General features: G+C 47.6%; 1 protein-coding gene across 1 annotated transcript in view; it reads left to right on the top strand.

Annotated features, from left to right (window-relative positions):
• The first annotated feature begins 1,337 nt into the window (after positions 1-1,337).
• The window catches only part of CLTRN (collectrin, amino acid transport regulator), a 91,543-nt gene continuing 66,607 nt past the window's right edge, over positions 1,338-26,273 (top strand). Inside the window, exons 1-2 of the mRNA XM_040423318.1 lie at positions 1,338-1,433; positions 6,585-6,643. Coding sequence (XP_040279252.1) covers positions 1,364-1,433; positions 6,585-6,643 — 129 coding nt within the window. The 5' untranslated portion in view covers positions 1,338-1,363. The remainder of the gene's footprint in view (positions 1,434-6,584; positions 6,644-26,273) is intronic.

The following is a 26,273-nucleotide window of genomic DNA, read 5'->3' as shown; positions in this document are numbered from 1 at the left end:
TCGCAGTGTGGCTGGGTACACTATCTTGCTGAAAGAATCCACTGCCATTTGGGAACGCTGCAGCAATGAAAGAGGGCACTTGTGCAGCACGCTAGGCCACAGAGAAGAGATGCGATGGTGGTAATGCATCTCGCTACTGTGGGCACTGTCCACATTCAACCCAAGCACACATCCCCCCCCCCCCCTTCCCACCCCAAGAAATTGAGGACTGCCAGAATCCCTTTAAACTTCCAACATCCGTACATGTATGGCAAATACCGCAAAAGGGCTAAGAAATCTTATCCACACACTAGGGAAAAAAATCTGCAGCATAAATTGATTTGCGGTGAGGATTTAAACTCCTTAGTGTGTCCATTTATATTTTACGGATTTCCACTGAGGCTTTCACACTTTGCGTTACATGTCCACAATTAAGTGCCCATGCATCTCTTAGGCGAGATGAGACAACCCCTTTAACGGTTATACGCATGCAGCTACCACAGCCGGGCCACGCCATTTACAGGCACCCATAATTATATTCAAGACTCAGTAGTCGTTTTCATATTCACACATTTTGGGGGTCATTTAGTAAAGACTGGTGTTTCACATACCACTGTTAGTGAAAAGCCAACTGGCGAAAGATGCAACCAATTTATTATAGTAGCACTCCCACAAAAAATGTTATTCTCTGTCCTGTTAGATGATGTAAACTGTAGTGAAGGTAATTTTCTTACTGGTGACTGAACTTCCCCTCCCTTCTGATCCTCAGCTGTGTCATGTGACCAGCACTTTCCAAATAGCACAGCATCTTATGTGTGGACAGGAAGTCAGTTTCTCTATGTATTCCTACGGGAGCCTCAACGTCGATCTCATAGGAATGAATAGAGAAGTAACTGACTTCCTGTCCTGTGTCAGTCGGAGATCAGAGAGTTGGTCACATGACACAGCTGAGGATCAGAAGGGAGGTTATAACTCACAAATGATATTCAATGTGTAGGGCTTTAAAAAAAGGTGTGGAGTGCAGTGTAAAACACATAAAGTCACATAATTTTGGCCAAAATGCGATTTGTGCCAAATTCTGCAACTTTTTTTTACACCCAGAATCAGGCATCAAGCTTTTGTAAATGACCCCTTTTGTGTGCAGTAATCAGTTGATGATGGCTGGCTAGTATGGGTGCTCCGAGCAATGGTAAGGAAATGCAAACAACTTGTATAATTACTATCAAATGTCAAATGACAAATGGCTAGAAAAACACAGCCTTTGCAGATCATTTGGCTGTAGGAGAAAAGATTAATCATTAAGCCTTTTTCCCAGGCAAAGTTTTTAAGACAGCTTTTCAGAGCCCCGCAGCTCTTTCTCCAGGGGGATTTTCGTGCTGCGAGGATGCTGGGAAAAACTCTGTTTCTGATTTTCCCTTTGTTCAGCATTGCTCTATCAGAACTCTGCAGACCAGGTAAATTAACATAACTGTAGCCTTATGTGCAAAATTATTTTATATGTCTTTCATTTGCAGGAGATTTATCAAAACTGGTGCAAAGGGTAAGGGAGGACAGTTGCCCATAGCAACCAATCAGATTCCAGTTCTTATATTTTAGAGGGCTTTTGGAAAATGAAAGCAGCAATCTGATTGGTTGCCAAGGGCAACTGCTCTACTCTTCCTTTGCACCAGTTTTGATAAATTAGAGAAGGCCAAAAAATGTAGTATTGGGAAAGCAAAGCTATAATAGCCTTTGAGATGAATTGCCATATTTTAGAAATGGGATAAATTATTCCTTTTAACACACACATCTTTTTTTGAAGACTAAGGGGGAGGAGGGGGGCCATCCACCATGTGATGAATAGTATGAAATACCCTCACAAAGAAGGCCTGCTGTATGTCCAGTATAAGATGCAGCTCCTGAAGAGGGAGCACGGTCAGTCAGTCAGTGGTTGGCAGAAAAGTTATCTATGGAAAACTGCTCCTATAGGAAAAACGTGGTCAACGTGGTGCCAGTCATTTCTGAGTAACCATCAGGTTCTGACATCAGAAATAATGTTCATACATGTACTGGTTACAGACGTGTCAGTGGAAAATTTTTATTGGCCTGTATTATGTAGTTATTTACTATATTTAGGGCTTAGGCTAGTTTCACACTAGCGGCAGGCTGTTCCGGCGGATGAGTGCACGCGTGCCGCCGGAGGTCCGCTCTGGCCCCATTGACTATAATGGGGGTGGGCCGGAGTTCCGGAGGCAGCACGGCAAACATGCCGAGAGGCGGCCGGAATAAAACTACAACATGTCGTAGTTTTATTCCGGCAGCCTCTCAGCATGTTTGCCGTGCTGCCGCCGGAACTGTGTCCCGCCCCCATTATAGTCAATGGGGCCGGAGCGGACCTCCGACGGCACAGTTGCACTAGCAGCAGCACGGATCCGGCAGGCTGTTCACCCGCCGGAGAAGGCTGCCGCTAGTGTGAAAGTAGCCTTACTTTTTTAGTCTTCACTGTTATTTTTGTATGTGTCCTACTTAAAGGGAATGCGTCACCACGAAATTCACTGTTAACCCCTTTAAGGACCTCCGTCGTACATGTACTGCAGAAGTATGTACTTTAAACATGGCGACCGCTCAAAAGCTGAGCGGGTGCCATAGCCACCGTGTGTCTGCTGTTTTAAACAGCAGAAATCCAAAAGTATTGTTGGTGATCAGTGTTAACCCCTCAGATGCCGTGGACTGTGGCATCTGAACAGGGAAATCCCAGGAGCACTGAGCTCCCAGGCCAGAACTGCTTCCCTGCGTCGAGATCAAGGGAGACATTCAGTTGCTAAGGCAGCCTCAAACTTTCCGAAGGCTCCGAGGCCTGCTACAGCAAAGTTCCTATGGAGCCATAGAGACATAGTGAACCTCCCATAGGCTGCAATGTTAAATGATTGCAATCTATGGGACGCGCATTCAGACTATCACGTTAGCCCTAGCAGAACTAATATGGGAATAAAAAAGTCCAAAAAAGTTTACATCGCCATATTTTAACCCCCATAACTTTTTTATTTTTATGTATACGGAGCTGTGTGAGGGCTCATTTTTTGCACTGCACTTTTTATTAAATTTTTTGTGGGAGGGGGAAGCAACCAAAAAACAGAGAATCGGCCATTTTGACTTATTTCCCATTTTACCAATTGTCATATGGGATAAATATTTTTATATTTTAATAATACAGACATTTTCACACTCAGCAGTACCCATGATGTTTATTTTTTTAATGATATATTTTTATTTTGGGGATAGTGGTGTGATTTTATATATATAATTTTTTTTTAAACTTAAGAACTTGAACAAGCTATCATTAGATTGCTTCTCTCATATAATCCAATGCTTTAGCGTTAGAGTCTATGAGAATTTCACTTTGTTCCTATGGCAGGGGCTCCATAGCAACCTATGTGCAGCAGCCTTGGATCATTCCGGAGGACTGAGGCTGCTGCACACACCATCTGGCTCCCCCAAACCCCGCGAGGGGGAGCCGATGCACTGCCGGGAGCGTTCACTCTCGGTTTTTAACCACACAGATGCCATGGTCGCATTTGACCATGGCATTGGAGGGGATAAATGTATGCGATTGATGCTATCGTCAATCGCATACATTAACCCCGTGTGCCTGCTGTTTAAAACAAAAAACACCCATTGGCTAGGGTTCCCGCTGCACTCGAAATAACCGACCGCTAACTTAAATTTACATTAGGCCATCGGGAAGGGGTTAACCACACCAACATGATTCAGACTAAGAGCTCTTTCACACAAGCCAGTCTCCCTTCCAGATATATGTGTAGCACAGAGTCCGGACTGAATCCTGAGCCATTCATTTCGATGGGTCCGTGTACATGAGCGTCGTTTATCGCTCATCATCTCTGCGTTCAGGAAACATTGCAGCATGTTCTATACTGTGCTTTTTTCACGCAGCTCTAGCTCCATAGAAGTGACTGAGGCTTGTGTGAAAAACAGAAGGCTTCTGGATGCAATGCGTTTTCACTGATGGTTCTACGTAGGAGATGTAGATTGTTATTCTTCCGTTTTTCTTTACGCCCATGCAGTCAGATGGAAAAATGCTGATCGCAAATGCAGAAAAAACTGACTGAAGCTGCGTGGAAAACCAACAGATCCTGACAGAATCTGTATTGCTCGTATGAAAGAGGCCTAAGAGAGTCAAAACACGGTTGTTATGGATTACAGATCATTAGTGCTATGAGTACCATGATATTTAATAATCTGTTGAATTGCATACCATACTTATTATTGCAGAGGGGGCATACCGTACTTATTATTGCAGAGGGGGATACCGTACTTATTATTGCAGAGGGGGCATACCGTACTTATTATTGCAGAGGGGGATACCGTACTTATTATTGCAGAAGGGGCATACCGTACTTATTATTGCAGAAGGGGCATACCATACTTATTATCGCAGAGGGGGCATGCCGTACTTATTATTGCAGAGGGGGCATACCGTCCTTATTATCGCAGAAGGGGCATGCCGTTCTTATTATTGCAGAGGGGGCATACCGTACTTATTATTGCAGAGGGGGCATACTGTACTTATTATTGCAGAGGGGGCATACCGTACTTATTATTGCAGAGGGGGCATACCGTACTTATTATTGCAGAAGGGGCATACTGTACTTATTATTGCAGAGGGGGCATACCGTACTTATTATTGCAGAAGGGGCATACCGTACTTATTATTGCAGAGGGGGCATACCATACTTATTATTGCAGAGGGGGCATACCGTCCTTATTATTGTAGAAGGGGCATACCGTACTTATTATTGCAGAGGGGGCATACTGTACTTATTATTGCAGAGGGGGATATCGTACTTATTATTGCAGAGGGGGCATACTGTACTTACTATTGCAGAGGGGGATACCATACTTATTATTGTAGAAGGGGCATACCGTACCTATTGCAGAAGGGGCATACCGTACTTATTATCGCAGAAGGGGCATACCGTACTTATTATTGCAGAGGGGGATACTGTACTTATTATTGCTGAAGGGGTATACCGTACTTATTATTGCAGAAGGGGCATACCGTCCTTATTATTGCAGAAGGGGGCATACCATACTTATTATTGCAGAGGGGGCATACCGTACTTATTATTGCAGAGGGGCATACCGTACTTATTATTGTAGAAGGGGCATACCGTACTTATTATTGCAGAGGGGGCATACCGTCCTTATTATTGCAGAGGGGGCATACCATACTTATTATTGCAGAGGGGGCATACTGTACTTACTTTTGCAGAAGGGGACATACCGTACTTATTATTGCAGAAGGGGCATACCATACTTATTATTGTAGAAGGGGCATACCGTACTTATTATTGCAGAGGGGGCATACCGTCCTTATTATTGCAGAGGGGGCATACCATACTTATTATTGCAGAGGGGCATACCGTACTTATTATTGCAGAGGGGCATACCGTACTTATTATTGTAGAAGGGGCATACCGTACTTATTATTGCAGAGGGGGCATACCGTCCTTATTATTGCAGAGGGGGCATACCATACTTATTATTGCAGAGGGGGCATACTGTACTTACTTTTGCAGAAGGGGACATACCGTACTTATTATTGCAGAAGGGGCATACCGTACTTATTATCGCACAAGGGGCATACCATACTTATTATTGCAGAGGAGGATACCATACTTATTATCGCAGAGGGGGATACCGTACTTATTATCGCAGAGGGGGCATACCGTACTTATTATTGCAGAGGGGGCATACCGTACTTATTATCGCAGAGGGGGCATACCGTACTTATTATTGCAGAGGGGGCATACCGTACTTATTATTGCAGAGGGGGCATACCGTACTTATTATCGCAGAGGGCGCATACCGTACTTATTATTGCAGAGGGGGCATACCGTACTTATTATTGCAGAAGGGGCATACCGTACTTATTATTGCAGAAGGGGCATACCATACTTATTATTGCAGAGGGGGCATACCGTACTTATTATCGCAGAGGGGGCATACCGTACTTATTATTGCAGAGGGGGCATACCGTACTTATTATCGCAGAAGGGGCATACCGTACTTATTATTGCAGAGGGGGCATACCGTACTTATTATCGCAGAGGGGGCATACCGTACTTATTATTGCAGAAGGGGGCATACCGTACTTATTATTGCAGAGGGGGCATACCGTACTTATTATTGCAGAGGGGGCATACCGTACTTATTATTGCAGAAGGGGCATACCATACTTATTATTGCAGAAGGGGCATACCATACTTATTATCGCAGAGGGGGCATACCGTACTTATTATTGCAGAGGGGGCATACCATACCTATTATCGCAGAGGGGGCATGCCGTACTTATTATTGCAGAGGGGGCATACCATACTTATTATCGCAGAAGGGGCATACCGTACTTATTATCGCAGAAGGGGCATACCGTACTTATTATTGCAGAGGGGACATACCGTACTTATTATTGCAGAGGGGGCATACCGTACTTATTATCGCAGAGGGGGCATACCGTACTTATTATTGCAGAGGGGGCATACTGTACTTACTTTTGCAGAGGGGACATGCTTATCTTGTACTTATTCTTTATGTGTTTTTAATTTCAGATGCTCCTGGAGCCTTCAAAGTTCGCTTCAATATCAAAAAAGCTCTGGGGAATAAAGCAGTAAGTGGAATTTTATTTTCTTAATAAATAATAAAGTTTGATGCATGTATTATACCAGTGGTCTGTAGTCTGTGGCTTTCCAGCTAATACAAAACTACAACTCCCAGCATGCCCTCCAGTTTAGTATCGCCTGGAGACATGCAAGCTGGGAACAACAATATCAACTGATAAAGGGCTCATGCCCACAAACGCAAGGGCTCCATACCTGTGCTGCCACCCACAAATACCGGTCCGCAATGCACGGGCACCAGCCGTGTGAACTCCGTGCTGCAGATGTGGACCCATTGACTTGAATGTGTCGACGTTCCGCAAGATATGGTATAAGATAGGACATGTCCTATGTTTTGTGGTACGGAGGCACGGACTCGAAAACCCACAGAAGTGCTTCAGAGTTTCTGTGGGCTTCTGATCCATGCCTCCGCACTGCAAAAGATAGGACATGTCCTAATGTCGGCCGTATCTTGAGGATCGCGGACCCATACAAGTCAAAGGGTCCATATCCGCAGCACAGAGCGCACATGGTCGGTACCTGTTCATCACACACCCACCGTTTGCGGTTCACAATACTGGCACGGAGCCCTTACATTAGTGCCCATGAGGACTGCAAATAGCAATCCGCAGAGTGCACACGGGTACAAGCCGTGTGCACTCTGTGCTGCAGATGCAGACCCATTGACTTGAATGGGTCCGCGATCCGCAGGATATGGCAAAAGATAGGACATGGGACCCTTGGCGCAGGAAGCATGTGCCTTGTCCTAAATTAGGCGCATCTATGGCAGTCCGTGCACCTGGAGTGAAAAACTTCTCTACTCCCTGAGTGGAGTAGTTTTTCGCCAACATTTACGCCTGCTTCCAGGAGTAAACATTGGTAAATTTGCTGGGGCTGATGTCTTCAGCCCAGCCCCTGTCATCCGCCACTCCCAAGTGGAGAAGAGTAGAAACGCACGGTCGTTTAAAAAGACATACAAAGACGTCTTGTGACTTTTTCTATGCCAAAAACGGGCATAGTGATGTTAGTAAATGACCCCCGTCATCTTTAGAACATCCCTTTAAAAGCACCGTTGTAAGGACCGCTTTACATGGGCCTATACGAAGTGTAATTTTCAGGTATGAACAGTTACATTGACCTATACCAGTGATGGCTAACCTCCGGCACTCCAGCTGGGGTGACACTGCAACTCCCAGCATGTGCCATTCATTTCTTGGGAGTTGTAGTTTTAGCACAGCTGGAGTGCCGGAGGTTAGCCATCACTGACCTATAGGAAGTGTAATTATCAGGTTTACCTGTATAAGAGGAACCTGTCAGAAGCACGTCCCTGTTTACACAGGGCAAGGTGCTGCGCACAAACGATGATTTTATGTGCTGCATAAACGATCACATCACCAAAAATATAAGTGGTTTGCTCGTTTGATGGGTGGCACCTTTGCAGTACATCCACAAGCTGCCATTTCTAAAGGTGAAACCAGGAGTAGATGCAACGGGCCCACTAAGTCCACGCCTGGTGTATCCCTTGTCCCTTAGGAGGTTTCTACAAATTATGTCCCTCTTATAGAGCAAGTAAACGTGACGCCAGCTGCGGTTAAGCAGCGGAAGCACAAGACTCCCTTTGTAGTTGGTAATGTTGGTACCCGGAGGTAGGATTGCCAGAGTGGTGCAGGGTGGTCTACAGTCTTTGTAGATGTTAGGTACACGTGTCCTGGATATCCGTGGATCCCAGATGTGAAGTGGTCTGAAGCAGTGCAAAAGGGGTAGGTGAACGTGGATGGTGGATGAGTAGAATAAATGGAGTCCAGACTTTGTAGTAACGTTGAACAGTTGCTTTTACTTGGCATAAATTGGTAATCCAAACAGCTTCCAAACGATATCTTGGTCATCAGCAGGTATTGGCTTAGCTTTGGCAGGCAAATACGTCTCTGCTACAATCTCAGCTTTGCTATGTGGTAGCTCTCTCAGCTCTGCTATGATTGGCTGGATAAATAGGAAACTCTTCCTCCTCTGCTGGAACTTAAGTCAGCTATAGTCTGTAGTCTGTCTCTTACTTATAGTCCTAGGAACTTCTTGTCCTGGCTTTAGAGTACCTCAAGCTTCGGCTGAGCTTGGGTAAAGGCAATGCAAGCCCAGGAGGGTCAAGCAACCATGTAGGCTTCAGAGGCAGGGCCTCTGGGCCTAGCAGAGCAGGCAGTGCTCTGCTAGCCGGCACACAACCTCTCCCTAAGGAGGGTAGAGTAGACTGCACCCTAACTAATTAACTCCTCTCTCTCTAGAGAGGGCTGGAAGGGAGCAGAAGGTTCCTCTCCAGAGAAACTATCTCTGCCAATTGCTGCCGCCATCTCCTGATGGACCAGGTTATTACACTTGAACATAACAGTTTCAGGAATAAATATGCACATTATTAGGCAATGACATAGAATACATTAGATGTTATACATTAGCACAAAGAAGATGGTAGCAAGGTGTCAAAAGGAGTGGTAATGGCACTCTGGGACATTACATAGACTCAAATAGAGGAGAAGTGTTTGTCCTTAATACCATCTCTCCTTTTATCATTCAGACCTGATTTTGGCTTCAAAAATCTAAGAACCCAAACATGTGGCCGTACCCTTATGTGGCCGTACCCTTAGGCCTCATGCATACGACCGTTGTTTTGGTCCGCATCCGAGCCGTAGTTTTTGCGGCTTGGATGCGGACCTATTCACTTCAATGGGACCGCAAAAGATACGGACAGCACTCCGTATGCTGTCCACATCCTTTGCTCCGTTCCGTGGCCCTGCAAAAAAAATATAACCTGTCCTATTCTTGTCCGTTTTGCGGACAAGAATAGGCAGTTATATTAATGGCTGTCTGTGCCGTTCTGCAAATTGTGGAACGCACACAGACGCCATCCGTGTTTTGCGGATCAGCAGTTTGCAGACCGCAAAACACACAGTGGTCGTGTGCATGAGGCCTTAAGCCTCATTCACATGTCAGTGTTTTGGTCAGTGTTTTCCATCAGTGATTGTCAGCCAAAACCTGAACTGGGCATCTACAGACATAAGGTATAAGGGAAAGATCTGCTCCTGTTCTGTGTTTAAGAGCACCTGGTTGTGGCTCACAATCACTGAAGGAAATCACTGACCAAACACTGACGTGTGAATAAGGCATAGCTGTGTGAAAGCAGCCCTACACGGGCCAGTTAGGGCTCACACATGGCAAATTGCGAATCCCCAAAACACAGATACCAGCCGTGTGAGTTCTGCATTTTTTAGAACGGAACCTTTTGCCATCTATAGAATTGACCTATCCTTTTCTGTAAAACGGACAAGAATAGGACATGTTGTTTTTTTTCCAGGGCTGCGGAACAGACATATGGAAGCGGACAGAACACGGGTGTGCTGTCTGCATCTTTTGCAACACCATTGATTTTACCGATCTCTGTGGTTTATGGTTTATGAAGCTTGTTAACAAGATGTGTTTTTAAAGCATGGAAAAGTACATTCATTACTTAACGAGGATTTCTGTGTGTATAGTGGTTGGTAAATCTCAGTTGCTGCACAACTCCTGCCTATTATACTGTATAAGCTGTGAATATGAGAATGTGTACTGTGTGAAAGCTGCTTGCCCTATTTCCCTAAATCACAGGTTCATAGCAACTGACTTATGTAATGCAAATGGTAGGAGAAATGTTCTGCATGGTTTAGAAGAATTTCTGAAACATTGGGGGTCATTTACTTACTCCGATGCGGATTACTTTTTTGTTTACAATAGCACACTGCGAGGCAGAGGCTTCCACCTAGCAGTGTTCCCGGTGACGTCACCGGCTCTGATGGGCTGGCTTTAGCAGTGGCCTAGCTAGGGTTGAGCGAACATCTGGAAGTTCAGGTTCGCCAGGTTCGGCCAAACTTCGCCGCAAAGTTCAGGTTCGGGACCCGAACTTGCCCGAAACCGAACCCCATTGAAGTCAATGGGGACCCGAACTTTGGGGCACTAAAATGGCTCTAAAAAAGTCATAGAAAGGGCTAGATGGCTGCAAAAGGGAGCAAAATAGGGGTAAGAGCAGGACAATTGCCCTGCAAACAGATGTGGATAGGGAAATGAATTAAAATAACATGGAATTTAAAAAAAAGTTAAAAATAATGATCTTGAACTAAGAGGAGGAAGTCAAAGTGGAGTAGGAGGTTGAGGAGGCGGTGGACGTGGCGGTGTATGTGGAAGTGGTTGTGGAGGAGGAGGAGGTGGTAGCCAACACTATTTTTGTAGTTTTTTTTTTTTTTTTTTTTAAATTTGGAAAGACCCCAAAACATTGGGAAATATAAAACAAAAAACAAAGAGAAAGTGCGCTGGAGTATAACAATGGCTGGGTGTGGCCGGTATACTTGTCTATTCTGCACAAGGCATGGACAAGTCCTGTGAGATCCATGCCTGGTTCATTTTAATAAATGTGAGCTTGTCCACATTGGCTGTGGACAGGCGGCTGCGCTTGTCTGTGATCACCCCCCCTGCCGTGCTGAACACACATTCGGACAATACACTGGCTTCAGGGCAAACCAGCACCTCCAAGGCGTAAAAAGGGCAAGCTCAGGCTATGTGTCAAATTTAAAGACCCAGAAGTTCAATGGGGCAGACCCATTAGTCGTGTTCCACCATGGTGCTGAAATGCTGCCTCCTGCTAAGACGTTCCATATAAGCTGGTGGTGCTGGTTGTTGTGGCGTGCTGACAAAGCTTTTCCACATTTCGGCCATGTTAACCATCCCTTCTGAGGTGCTGGCGGTGCACCGACTTCTTCCTCCTCCTATGCCTTTGCCTTGTGCTTCCACTGAGCCCCCGGTGTCAGGTGGGAATGCCATCAGCAGCGCGTCTACCAGCGTGCGCTTGTACTCGCACATCTTCTGATAACGCTCCAGTGACGAAATTAAGGACGGTACATTGTCCTTGTAGCGGGGATCCAGCAGGGTGGCTGCCCAGTAATCAGTGCAGTGACCAGGAGCGGGTACACTGACGCCACTTGTGCAGTGGGCCAGGATACGGGTGGATAATTGTCACGGGGTTCCGAAGGTGCACTCGGTCCCCCATTTCCCGCAGACCTGTTGCTTAGCTTTGGGAATGAGGATCTGTGTTTGACCTCATTCCCAGGGCGGCTTTACTAGCTGGGTGGTTCCCTGCTCCTAGTCTGCCTTGAGCGCCGAGCTGATCACTCGGTGCTCGACTGGTTGGTCTGTCGGTCATGTGACGCTGGCCACGTCACATGACCCTCACTCCCCATTATAAATACAGGCAGCCTGCTGGCTACAGGTTGCCTGTTAATTTCTAGGTTCCTGGCTATTTGTTGGACTACTGAATACTTACCTGATCCTGTTCCCTGACGATCCTTTGCCTGCTCCTTGTCACGGAACCATGAACCAGACGTACAACAAGAGATAAGTGAAAATAAGAAGGCTTTATTGAAAATAAAGCTGTAAAGCAAAAGTCCAAACGGATGGTGAAACCGAGCAGAGTCTTTGCGAAGCCAGAGGTCAGGAACCAGAAGGGTAGTCAGACGAAGCCAGGATCAGGAACCAGCAGGGTAGTCAGACGAAGCCAGGATCAGGAACCAGCAGGGTAGTCAGACGAAGCCAGGATCAGGAACCAGAAGCAGCAGTCTTAGAAGCATGTGAACACAAGAGGACCAAGCAAGGAACTGAAGCCACAGGCCTCCTATATATATGAGCTAGGCATCCAGCTCCTCCCAGTGGGAAGGAGGAGCCGCAGGGTGGAAGGCTACAAGAAACCCAGAAACCAAGATGGCCGCCAGCACATGTCAAACGAAGGAGAACAGCAAGAAGGTAAGACCATGACAGTACCTCCCCCTCAAGGGCCCCTCCTCCGCGGAGCACAAAACTGTTTCTGAGGGAAGCGTGCGTGGAAGGCTCGGAGCAAGGCAGGAGCATGGACATCTGCGGAGGGAACCCAGGAACGCTCCTCTGGACCATAACCACGCCAATGGACCAAAAACTGCAACCGACCGCGGACCAGGCGTGAGTCCAGGATATTGCTCACCTCATATTCCTCACGATTGCCCACTTGGACCGGACGAGGCTGAGGAACCGAGGAAGTGAAACGATTACACACCAGTGGCTTCAACAGGGAGACATGAAACACGTTGGAGATCCGCATGCCAGGAGGAAGCGCAAGGGCATAGGCTACCGGGTTTACCCTGCGAAGCACTCGGAAGGGACCAACAAAGCGAGGCGCCAGCTTGGGAGTGGGCACTCGAAGGTTGAGGTTGCGGGTGGACAACCATACACGGTCTCCGACCTGGTAGGAAGGAGCAGGCGCTCGTCTGCGATCAGCCTGGAGTCTCTGGCGCTGCGCAGAGACCTCAAGGGACTTCTGGATCTGTACCCAAGAAGCACGTAGGACGGAAAGGTGATCCTCCACAGCCGGAATATCCTGGGGAGAGAATACCTCCGGTAACACGGCAGGTTGGAACCCATAATTGGCCATGAAGGGAGACGTCCCAGAGGAAGAGTTCACCGCCGTGTTCCTGGCAAACTCAGCCCAAGGCAGGAGGTCAACCCAATTGTCTTGGTGATCGGAGACATAGCAACGAAGGAATTGCTCCAAGGCCTGATTGGATCGTTCTGCGGCCCCATTGGACTGAGGGTGGTAGGCCGAGGAGAAGGAGAGATGAATCCCCAACTGGGAGCAAAAGGCGCGCCAGAACCTGGACACAAACTGACTCCCCCGATCCGACACAATCTCCTTGGGCAAACCGTGCAACCGGAAGACCTCCCTGGCAAAAATCGTGGCCAACTCTTGTGCAGAGGGTAACTTCTTGAGAGGAACACAGTGGCACATTTTGGAAAACCGATCCACAATCATGAGAATGACCGTATGGCCTCGGGATGCAGGGAGGTCCACAATGAAATCCATCCCCAGGTGTGACCATGGGCGCTCCCCGGTGGCTATGGGTTGCAGAAGGCCCAACGGAAGGTGCCGAGGGGACTTACTCTGGGCACAAACGGAGCATGCCGCTACATATGCGGCGATGTCGGAACGTAGGGAAGGCCACCAGAACAGACGTGAAACAGCCCAGGACAGCTGATTCTTTCCAGGATGCCCCGCAGTCTTGGAGTTATGGTAGGTTCGCAACAACCGAGTGCGCAACTCCTCAGGCACAAAACATCTGCCGTTGGGTCTCCCAGAGGGAGCACCAGATTGAGCCGCCAAAATCTGCTCACCCAGGGGAGAGGTCAGGCTGGTGCGAATGGCGGCCAGGATCTGATTCGGAGGTATGACCGAAGTCGGAATCGACTCCTCCCTGGACAGCTCGGAGTACTGCCGTGATAAGGCATCCGCCCTGATGTTCTTGGAACCGGGTAGGTAGGAGACCACGTAATTAAAACGTGACAAGAACAGAGCCCATCTGGCCTGACGTGGTGTCAATCTCTTGGCCTCAGAAAGGTAGGTCAGATTCTTGTGGTCCGTCAGGATGAGAACCGGAACCACCGAACCGTCGAGCAAGTGCCTCCATTCTTTAAGGGCCTGCACGATGGCCAATAACTCCCTGTCACCAATCTGATAGTTGCACTCCGCGGAAGACAGTTTCCGGGAGTAAAACCCACAAGGAAGCAGAGGACCCTCTGGTGTTCTACGCTGAGACAGAAGGGCGCCTACTCCCGTCTCAGACGCGTCCACCTCGAGGACAAAGGGCAACCCAGGGTTGGGATGCGACAGAATCGGAGCCGACACAAAGGCGGACTTTAGGGCCTCAAAAGCTCGGATGGCCTCGAGCGGCCAGACCTGGGAATTACTGCCCTTCCTGGTCAGATCCGTGAGAGGCTTGGCCAGCATGGAAAAGTCCCTGATGAACTTCCGATAATAATTGGCGAAGCCCAAAAAGCGCTGCAGGGAACGAAGACCACTGGGCTGGGGCCACTGTAAGACAGCCGAAACCTTCTCAGGATCCATGGAGAACCCCTCAGCGGAAATGATGTAACCTAAGAAGGTTACCTGGGATCGGTGAAATTCGCATTTCTCAAGCTTACCGAACAGCTTGTTCTCTCGTAACCGTTGCAACACTCGTCTGACATCCAGAATGTGGGCCTCCATGGATTCAGAATATACCAAGATGTCATCCAAATAGACCACCACACACTGCTGCAACAGGTCACGGAAAACATCGTTGATGAATTCCTGAAAGACTGCGGGCGCATTGCACAACCCAAAGGGCATAACCAAGGATTCGTAATGACCGGTCCTGGTGTTAAACGCGGTCTTCCACTCATCGCCCGCCTTGATCCTTACCAGGTTATATGCCGCCCTCAGGTCGAGTTTGGTAAAGACCGTGGCCCCTTTAAGGCGATCGAACAGCTCGGAAATCAAGGGTATCGGGTAAGCGTTCTTGATCGTGATGCGATTGAGACCCCTGTAATCGATGCAAGGCCTCAACTCACCGCCCTTCTTTTTCACAAAGAAAAATCCAGCCCCTGCCGGGGACGAAGATTTGCGAATGTGTCCGCGTGAAAGCGCCTCCCTCACGTACTCCTCCATGGCCTCATTCTCCGCTACCGACAGTGGATAGACTTTGCCACGAGGAGGAACGGCACCAGATTGTAACTCTATGGCACAATCGTATGGGCGGTGCGGAGGTAGGGCAACCGCGCGCACCTTATCGAATACATCCCGGTACTCCTCGTATTCAGGAGGCAACAGAGAGTCCGAGGAAGTACACAGCAACTTGACAGACCCATGGATGCAACTAGCCCCACACTGCGGTGACCACGAGAGGATCTCGACCGATCTCCAATCGAAAGTCGGATTATGCTTCTGGAGCCAGGGGTACCCCAAGACCACCGAGTAGTGTGGAGACGAAATAACCTGGAGGCAGACCGACTCTCTGTGAACGGCACCAATGGCTATCCCCACTGGAAGGGTCTCATGAGTCACGTGTGGCGGCAGAAGGGGTCTGCCGTCTATCGCCTCAAGAGCCAGTGGGGAACCTCAAGCCTGCAGAGGAATGGAATTGGCGGCAGCGAACACACTATCAATGAACAAACCACCAGCACCAGAGTCCACCAACGCCTGGGTCGTCACCGAGCCCCCGACCCAGGAGAGGACAACAGTGATCAGTGGTTTGTCAACACGGGAAACCGGGGACGAGGAGACTCCACCCAAGATCTGCCCCCGACAGGATCTCAGGTACGAGCGTTTTCCCGGACGGTTCGGACATGCCAACCGAAAATGCCCACCGAGACCACAGTACATGCATCGGCCCTCGCGTCTCCGGAGTGCCCTCTCCCCCTCGGACAGGCGAGCAAACCCCAGCTGCATGGGTTCACCCCCAGACAAGTCATCCCCAGGAGGCGTGGGAGGAGAGGGAGGCACGGGTGGGACAGCAAACGTAGGCACCAATCTGTTAGAAGACCTCCGCAGGTTCTCCTTAAAGGAAGGTCTCTCCCTGAGTCTGGTGTCAATCAAAATCAGGAAAGAAATAAGAGACTCGAGCTCAACTGGTAGGTCCTTAGCTGCAACCTCATCCTTCAAGGCATCCGAGAGACCATGAGAGAAAGCAGCGACCAGAGCCTCATTATTCCAGCCCACCTCTGCTGCCAGGGTACGAAACTCAATGGCGTATTCAGCTACGGATCGTGAACCCTGTCTGATGGACATAAGGAGCTTCGCAGCAGAGGCAGCACGAGCCGGCACATCGAATACCTTCCGAAGAGAAGCAACAAAACCGGAAAACTCGGCAACCACCGGATTGTTGTTCTCCCATAAAGGGCTGGCCCAGGCCAAGGCCTTGTCCGAGAGCAGCGAGATCAAGAAGCCCACCTTTGATCTCTCAGTGGGAAAGGCATGTGGCAGCAACTCGAAATAAATGCCCACCTGGTTAAGGAAACCTCGGCACTGAGTTGGCTCTCCCCCAAAGGGCTGTGGAAGAGGGGCAGAACCGGTCACACCCCGAAACACCGCAGGCGCAACAACAGGTGTCGGGGTAGACTCTGGCGCAACAACCGGAGTGGCAGTAGGAGCGAGCCCAGGAGCGACAACCGACCCATCGGCAACGGGAGCGAAATGAGCCGTGCGTTCAAGCAGGGTTTGCAACGCCACAGCGAACCGACCCAACAGGTGATCCTGCTGATCAAGTCTGGCAACCAGCGTGGGTAGCGAGGATGGCCCTGTACCGTCAGAATTCATGGCTTGGTCCTAATGTCACGGAACCATGAACCAGACGTACAACAAGAGATAAGTGAAAATAAGAAGGCTTTATTGAAAATAAAGCTGTAAAGCAAAAGTCCAAACGGATGGTGAAACCGAGCAGAGTCTTTGCGAAGCCAGAGGTCAGGAATCAGAAGGGTAGTCAGACGAAGCCAGGATCAGGAACCAGCAGGGTAGTCAGACGAAGCCAGGATCAGGAACCAGCAGGGTAGTCAGACGAAGCCAGGATCAGGAACCAGAAGCAGCAGTCTTAGAAGCATGTGAACACAAGAGGACCAAGCAAGGAACTGAAGCCACAGACCTCCTATATATATGAGCTAGGCATCCAGCTCCTCCCAGTGGGAAGGAGGAGCCGCAGGGTGGAAGGCTACAAGAAACCCAGAAACCAAGATGGCCGCCAGCACATGTCAAACGAAGGAGAACAGCAAGAAGGTAAGACCATGACACTCCTCCTGTACTGCGCATCCGTCCTGGTATTGTGACCTCGGCTCCCACCTGACTACTCTCTTAGGACTCCTCTTGTACTTCTCTGCTCTCCTGGTATTTGACCCCGGCTTCTCCTGACCATTCTTTGCCTAATCCTTTGTACTGCGTAGCTTTCTTGGTTCTGACCCGGTCCGTTCATGTTCCGTATTTTGTCTTGTCTGTCTTCCCTGCACATATCCCAAGTTAGGGACTGTCGTCCAGTTGTCCCCTGTCATCAGGACTCGTGAGGCAAGTAGGCAGGGCCAGGGGTGAGGGTGGAGCGCAGTGGTCACTATCCTTCCCCCTGTGTGTGTGTGTGGACGTGACCGTTACAATAATAATCTGTATTTGTTCGTGACGCCAATTGCAGCGTGCGCAGGGTACTATCCCAGGGCCCTTCCAAGTTGTTATAACGCACATCCCAGATTAGGAATGCCAGAGTGGTGTAGTGGCCTATAATGTCTCTATAGGGTGGTGATAATTGTGTCAACGGTGTCTCCTACCTGGGTATGGCTGGACTCCTGGCTCACATGCAATAAATTTGAGTGTAGTGATAGTAGGAGTGATAGAGGAATTTTGCAGCAGAAATGATGTCCAGAGGACCTTTAGATGAAGTTCAAATGTTTCTTTACTGAAGATAACTTGTATCCAAGCAGTATACAGCTTTGGTCTCTATTCCCAGCAGATTTTAGCAATCATTGGCAGGAATAAATACTTCTGCACTTTAAATGTGAACCTGCAGGATAATTTGTCTGCTTGGTAGCTCTGTAATTGTGGCAGGAAATAATCTTCTGCGCTTTTCTATAACTTCTGCTTGATATGGGGACAGACTAGCTGAGGAGCAATGGCTTCTCCTAGGTCTCTGGGCTTATCTCTCAGATGGATTCTCAGGGGATGCTTTCTTCCTGGAACTCTGGAGGATGTCTGTGGTTCTCTGCTTCTTTTATCCAGCTGAGGCTGCAGGTGCTCAGCCTGGGTATATGATCAGGTCTCAGCCGAGACAAGATCCTTGCTGTCTTCCCTATGCAGGGGATCTCCTGAATGCTATCACACAGCCTTCCCCTAGCAGGGGGGAGGCTACACTGCTCTAACTTTCTTCTCCACCCATGCTGCAGGATGTGGGAACAGTCCACACCTCTACAGAGGGGGAGTTAAGCTGCAATAATCCATCCCAGCCTAGATACACTAAACTAGGACTAGTACCTTGCCAATGGAGTTGCTGCCACCTGCTGGTAAACCTGGAAAATTACAGAACAATTGTGTTTAACATAGATTTAGATGCACATTTGTGAAGACATAAATTACATCAGACAACAGTATAAAATCTCTTAGGAGACAGTAGCAGGGTAGAGGTGTGTAGTAACACAACTCTGGGGTGTTACATCAGCACTGGTTAGAATGTGGGCAACTCGGCGGTTGTTGCGCAGACACTGCAGCATGTAGTCGCTCATGTGTGCCAGGCTGCCCAGAGGCAACAACAAGCTGTCCTCTGTGGGAGGTGTATCGTCTGTGTCCTCTGTAACCCCTAAGCCACGCTCCAGTGATGCCCATGAGCTGCTTTGGGGGCTACCCTGCTGTGAACATGGTTCTTCCTCATCATCATCATCATCCTCCTCCTCATCCTCCAGAACTGTGCCGTGGCTGGACAGATGTGTACCTGGCCTCTGTTGGTGCAGGAACCCACCCTCAGAGACACTTGTGAATGACTGGCCTGATATGATCCCTTTTCCTCCTCCTCCTGTGCCACATTCTCTTTCATCATCGCCCGAAGTGTTTTTTCAAGGAGACATAGAAGTGGGATAGTAACGCTGAGGACTGCGTCATCGGCACTGGCCATGTTGGTTGAGTACTGAAAACAGTGCAACACGGCACACACGTCCCGCATGGAGGCCCACTCATTGGTGGTGAAGTGGTGCTGTTCCGCAGAGCGACTCACCCGTGCGTGCTGCAGCTGAAACTCCACTATCGCCTGCGGCTGCTCGCACAGTCTCTCCAGCATGTGCAAGGTGGAGTTCCACCTTGTGGGCACGTTGCATATGAGGCGGTGAGCGGGAAGGCCGAAGTTACGCTGCAACGCAGACAGGCGAGCAGGAGCAGGGCGAGAACGCCGAAAGCACGCACAGACGGACCGCACTTTCTGCAGCAGCTTTGACATATCAGTGTAATTTTTCAGGAACCTCTGCACCACCAAAATCAGCACATGCGCCAGGCAAGAGATGTGCTTCAAACCGGCTAGGCCCAGAGCTGCTACGAGATTTCGTCCATTATCGCACACCACCAGGTCGGGCTTGAGGCTCAGTAACACCAACCACTCATCAGTCTGTTGTTCCATGCCCGTCCACAGCTCCTGCGTGGTGTGGGGTTTTCCCCCCAAACAGTTGAGTTTCAAAACAGCCTGCTGTCGTTTCCCCATGGCTGGGCTGAAGTTGGTGGTGAAGGTATTACGCTGACCAGATGAGGACATGGTAGAGGAGGAAGCGGAGTAGGAGGAGGAGGCAACAGGAGGCAAATAGAAACATCCTGCAATCCTCGTTGGCGGAAGGACATGTGCCAAACTGCTATCAGCCTCAGGCCCAGCCGCCACTGCATTTACCCAGTGTGCAGTTATGGAGATATAACGTCCCTGCCCGTGCTTACTGGTCCACGTATCGGTGGTTATGTGGACCTTTCCAAAGATGGCATTGCGCAGTGCACACCTAATTTTGTCCGCCACTTGGTTGTGCAGGGCGGGACTGGCTCGCCTGGAAAAATAGTGGCGTCTGGGAACCATGTACTGTGGTTTTTGGAAGGCGGGTTTTGCTGGACTGTTTTTTTTTTACACCATGTCCCATTTGAAGCCGCCCTGATGCAAACCTAGAGTAGAAACTCCATAAAAGGGACCCCATCTAAGAAACTACACCCCTCAAGGTATTCAAAATAGATTTTTACAAACGTCGTTAACCCTTTAGGTGTTCCACAAGAGTTATTGGCAAATGGAGATGAAATTTCAGAATTTCAATTTTTGGGCAAATTTTCCATTTTAATCAATTTTTCCCAGTAACAAAGCAAGGGTTAACAGCCAAACAAAACTCAATATTTATGGCCCTGATTCTGTAGTTTACAGAAACACCCCATATGTGGTCGTAAACAGCTGTACGGGCACACGGCAGGGCGCAGAAGGAAAGGAATGCCATACGGTTTTTGGAAGGCAGGTTTGGCTGGACTGTTTTTTTTGACACCATGTCCCATTTGAAGCCCCCCTGATGCACCCCTAGAGTAGAAACTCCAAAAAAGTGACCCCATACGGGATAGGGTGGCAGTTTTGTTGGTACTAATTTAGGGTACATATGATTTTTGGTTGCTCTATATTACACTTTTTGTGAGGCAAGATAACAAGAAATAGCTGTTTTGGCACCGTTTTTATTTTTTGTTATTTACAACATTCATCTGACAGGTTAGATCATGTGGTAATTTTATAGAACAAGTTGTCACGGATGCGGCGATACTTAATATGTATACTTTTTTTTTTATTTATGTACATTTTACACAATGATTTCATTTTTGAAGCAAAAAAAATCATGTTTTAGTGTTTCCATAGTCTGAGAGACATAATTTTTTCAGTTTTTGGGCGATTACCTTGGGTAGGGTATGATTTTTGCAGGATGAGATGACGGTTTTATTGGCACTAATTTGGGGTGCGTGTGACTTTTTGATCGCTTGCTATTACACTTTTTGTGATGTAAGGTGACAAAAAATGGATTATTTAGCACAGTTTTTATTTTAAATTTTTTACGGTGTTTATCTGAGGGGTTAGGTCATGTGATATTTTTATAGAGCCGGTCAATACGGACGCGGCGATACCAAATATGTATACTTTTTTTTATTTATGTAAGTTTTACACAATAATATACTTTTTGAAACAAAAAAAAAATCATGTTTTAGGCCTCTTTCACACTTGCGTTGTTGGGATCCGGCATGCACTTCCGTTGCCGGAGGTACCCGCCGGATCCGGAAAAACGCAAGTGTACTGAAAGCATTTGAAGACGGAACCGTCTTCCAAATGCTTTCAGTGTTACTATGGCACCCAGGACGCTATTAAAGTCCTGGTTGCCATAGTAGGAGCGGGGAGCGGGGGAGCGGTATACTTACAGTCCGTGCGGCTCCCGGGGCGCTCCAGAATGACGTCAGAGCGCCCCATGCGCATGGATGACGTGATCCATGCGATCACGTGATCCATGCGCTTGGGGCGCCCTGACGTCACTCTGGAGCGCCCGGGGAGCCGCACGGACGGTAAGTATACTGCTCCCCCGCTCCCCGCTGCACTTTACCATGGCTCCCAGGACTTTAGCGTCCCGGCAGCCATGGTAACCATTCAGAAAAAGCTAAATGTCGGCTCCGGCAATGCCCCGAAACGACGTTTAGCTTAAGGCCGGATCTGGATCAATGCCTTCCAATGGGCATTAATTCCGGATCCGGCCTTGCGGCAAGTGTTCCGGATTTTTGGCCGGAGCAAAAAGCCCAGGATGCTGCGGTATTTTCTCCGGCCAAAAAACGTTCCGTTCCGGAACTGAAGACATCCTGATGCATCCTGAACGGATTTCTCTCCATTCAGAATGCATTAGGATAATCAGGATTCTTCCGGCATAGAGCCCCGACGACGGAACTCTATGCCGGAAGACAATAACGCAGGTGTGAAAGAGCCCTAAGTGTCTCCATATTCTGAGAGCCATAGTTTTTTCAGTTTTTGGGCGATTATCTTAGGTAGGGTCTCATTTTTTGCGGTATGAGGTGACGGTTAGATTGGTACTATTTTGGTGGGCAAATGCTTTTTTGATCGCTTGCTGTTGTACTTTTTGTGATGTAAGGTGACAAAAAAATGGTTTATTTAGCACAGTTTTTATTTTTTACGGTGTTCATCTGAGGGGTTAGGTCATGTGATTTATTTATAGAGCCGGTCGATACGGACGCAGCAATATCTAATATGTATACTTTTTTTCCCCCCTATTTTTTACCAATTTTTTTAAACTTTATTTGGGGAAAATGCCGTTTTTGTTTATTTTTACTTGAAACTTTTAATTTTTTAGGGGGAAAACTTAATTTTTTTAAACTTTTTTTTCACTTTATTTTTTGTCCCACTTTGGGACTTGAACTTTGGGGGGTATATTCCTTTACAATGCATTCCAATACTTCTGTATTGAAATGCATTGGCTGTATGAGTAATACTGTGTGTATTACTTATACAGCTTCCGGGGCTGGATCTCACAGGCTCTTAACCGGAAGGCAGCGCGATGCCTTCCTTAGACATCGTGCTGCCTTCCATGCCATCGGGTCCCCCCCACAGCCGCATGGGGACCCGATGGCACCGCCGCACAGCCGCCGCAACCGCAGGTCTGAATTGACCTGCGGTTTGCGGCGATCGCCGATACGGGGGGGCACATGACCCCCCCGGCGTTGTGACAGGATGGCCGCTGAATGATTTCAGCGGGCATCCTGTTCCGATTAACCCCCGCCGCGCCGCAATCGCGGTTTAAACCTATGACGTACCGGTACGTCATGGGTCCTTAAGGACTCGGGAAACATGCCGTACCGGTATGTCATGTGTCCCTAAGGGGTTAAACTACGCCAACAAGTAGAAAATAGTAAATGAGATGGGCCGGCTGGAAAAATGGTGTGAGCGAGTAAAGTCGAGGATTTTGACGCAAAACCCCTTTGCGACAAAGTCTGCGCCTTAAATACGCCAAAAAGCGGTGTATATTTCATAATGACCCTCTATAGTGGTGGCGAACCTATGGCACGGGTGCCAGAGACGGCACTCAGAGCCTTGGAAAAAGTCTAAGGTGTACCAATATGCCTCAGACTTTTCCTTCCTTTTATCAGCGCAGGGCGCACTATGAACAGCGCAGGCCGCACATTGAATGTAGGCAGGCTATTATAGCTAAATGATAACGTACACGGAAGATGGATTGTAGTATTCAGGTTAAATTGCTGTGTTGGCACTTTGCGATAAATAAGTGGGTTTTGGGTTGCAGTTTGGGCACTCAGTCTCTAAAAGGTTCACCATCACTGCTCTATAACTTCTAGTTAAACCCTGGACAGTATTTTAGAAAATATTTATCAAGCATTTTTGTAATGATAGAGGTATGATGATGATTTTAGTGCTGCATGGATTCTGTGATAGCAACATAAATACTCGCCAGGTCATAGACTGGACTGTGACCTTCAAACTATTAGATATTATATAGATTGCTATGTCTTGTCAGTTCCCACAGGGGTTGCTGTAGCATCAGCTGAGATATCTGCTTCTTTGCGCAGCAGGGTGCACACCTGTATGTAAAGGGAGTCATTTACCAATACCCTGAAATATGATCTAGATTAAGATCAGCTATGGATGTTAACAATTGTTATCCAGCAATGCACTTTATGAAAAGAAATTGTTTAATATAAAATAAATAGCAGATACCCATAAGACCCCACAGAACTGTAGTAGCAATGTAAAAAGAAAAAAGAGCATTCAGCAATCGGGTGGAGTCTGCGTAACCTTTATTCCAATGAACTGAAAAAAAAAAACATTCGGTGCAATAGATGCTTACATGTGTCAGACCACCTGCTTCTTAGGGCCAATTCACACGACCATATATTTGAGTCCGTATCTATTTCGTAATTTTGCGGAACAGATGGTGGCCCATTCATTTCAGTAGGGCCATACTTCCGTTCCATGGCCGCGCAAAAAAGATAGAACATGTCCTATTCTTGTCCGCAATTGTGGATAAGAATAGGCATTTTTAATCATAAGGCTGGCCATGTGCGGTCCGCAAAAATCGGATACGGTCATCTGAATGGGCCCTTACTCATAGCATACCAATAGCAATTTAGTAGCAATGTAAAGTAACAATACACACAGTGATATCACAGGGCAAGCATAATTGCAGCGTGTGTGTAAAAGGGACACTTTAAACATCTGATTATTTATTTGATGTATTTGTAATGTATGGCATTTCCTATTATCAGGCTGACAATGTCATTTCACCCATTCGCCCCTAGGTGGTGCTGGCCCCACTCAGTTATATAGCTTGGGGTGTGTCTAGCAGAGAGCAGAATGTAGTGTATTGAAATGTCGTAGGAGGAAGCAAGTGTATGGAGGAGAGAAACAGGCATCGTCCACCATGTAATCTGCCATTTCTACCCCTTGGTCATGGCCAGGCTAAGGGAGTACAGCGAACATTTATCTACAGCAGCCAGGCACAAGACCATGAGTCTACCGGTATGTCTAAATATGATGTAAGCCTAGTGAGGGTTACAGCTGAATCCAGCCTACGGACCTCACCAGCACAAGTGCCTGAGAGTAACTTTCCAAGTGCCGGGACACGAATGAATAAGTGCGCAGAATTGTCCTTATTCACTAGAAGCCTTCCGGGATATAGTGGAAACCTAAAAACCTGAATCCTTCAGGAGAGCATCCTGCAAATAATGTAGCAGAAGACTGATGCCTGCCACGAGGGAGAACGCCCTTATTGGATAGCTCAAGATAAGTAGAAAACAGCATATTTAGTACCAGAGTGCTATAGTTTGTACTTAGAATAATCACAGAAGTCTTTCCTGTAAAAAGTCAGCTGTAAAGAGAACTCCTCAACTGACAATTGCCTAAACCTGATAAAAGGAATACTACTGAACCTAGTCATCACTCATGCCATACAAATGAACTGTATCTGTACTGACTACCTGATGACAATTGATTCAGTAAATGTTCAACTGTTTGATTATACCCGACTCCTAATCATTCCCACTACTACACTCAACATTTGCACATTACGGTGCTGGCGTCACGAACACAGGGGCCCAGCCACCAAAGCACCTTAAACACCTATACCATAAAGGGCACCTCAACTTCCATCTGGCTGGTGTTCCCTGCAATAGAGAGTGCCCCAGAGGATTTAGTGCTGTCTTCCCATCCACTACACCGCCGGCCCAGGGAGGCTCTGCTAACCGTGAGTGAATGAACTACTACCCCCATCGGCCCACCGTAGCCTCACGTGTTTCCCCTGCGGCCTGGTTGCTACATAATGCATATCTTGATGTCACAGGACAAGCTTAATGCATATAGTGATGTCACAGAACAAGTATAATGCATATAGTGATGTCACAGTACAAGCTTAATGCATATAGTGATGTCACAGAACAAGTATAATGCATATAGTGATGTCACAGTACAAGCTTAATGCATATAGTGATGTCACAGAACAAGTATAATGCATATAGTGATGTCACAGAACAAGTATAATGCATATAGTGATGTCACAGAACAAGTATAATGCATATAGTGATGTCACAGTACAAGCTTAATGCATATAGTGATGTCACAGAACAAGTATAATGCATATAGTGATGTCACAGAACAAGCATAATGCATATGGTGTTGCCACAGGTCAGTAATGAACACAGTGAAGTTGCAGTAGTTACAATAGAGTCGTTAAATAAGAGCACCTGGCCACTGAACAGAACTAAGGCCTCATCCACATTTCCGTTTTTCACTGACGTGTGCTGTCCTCATTTTCCATGGACAGCGCATGTACCCATTGATTTAAATGTGTCTGTTCACACATCTGACCGTGGATCAGTAATAAAAATCACTGAGGTATGTACTACTTTGGTCCACCATGGGGACCAAACACGCGCATTGAAGTCTTTGAGCCCATGAAAATCACGGACACAACATGGATAACATCCGTGATACATCCGTTTTTCACAGAAGACAGATAGGATATGCTCTTGAAATTAATTTTCAGCCGAGCAACGTCCGTGGATTACGGATGACACATGGAGAGTAAAAACGGACACATACGTAATGCTGACGCAAAATATGACCGAGGCCTAAAGAGGGCATGAAATGGCAAAACAAAAAATAAAGAAATAAATGGCAAATAGGACAGAATACAATGCCTATGTATTCCATTTTAGTGCATTTCTGGGACAGATAGTAGCTGAAGGGTCAATGAGTGGCAAATGGGCAT

Source organism: Bufo bufo, chromosome 3, assembly GCF_905171765.1.
Source record: "Bufo bufo chromosome 3, aBufBuf1.1, whole genome shotgun sequence".
Lineage (NCBI taxonomy): Eukaryota > Metazoa > Chordata > Amphibia > Anura > Bufonidae > Bufo > Bufo bufo.
Note: the sequence above shows the minus strand (reverse complement) of the source record. Positions and strands in the feature narration are given on the sequence as shown.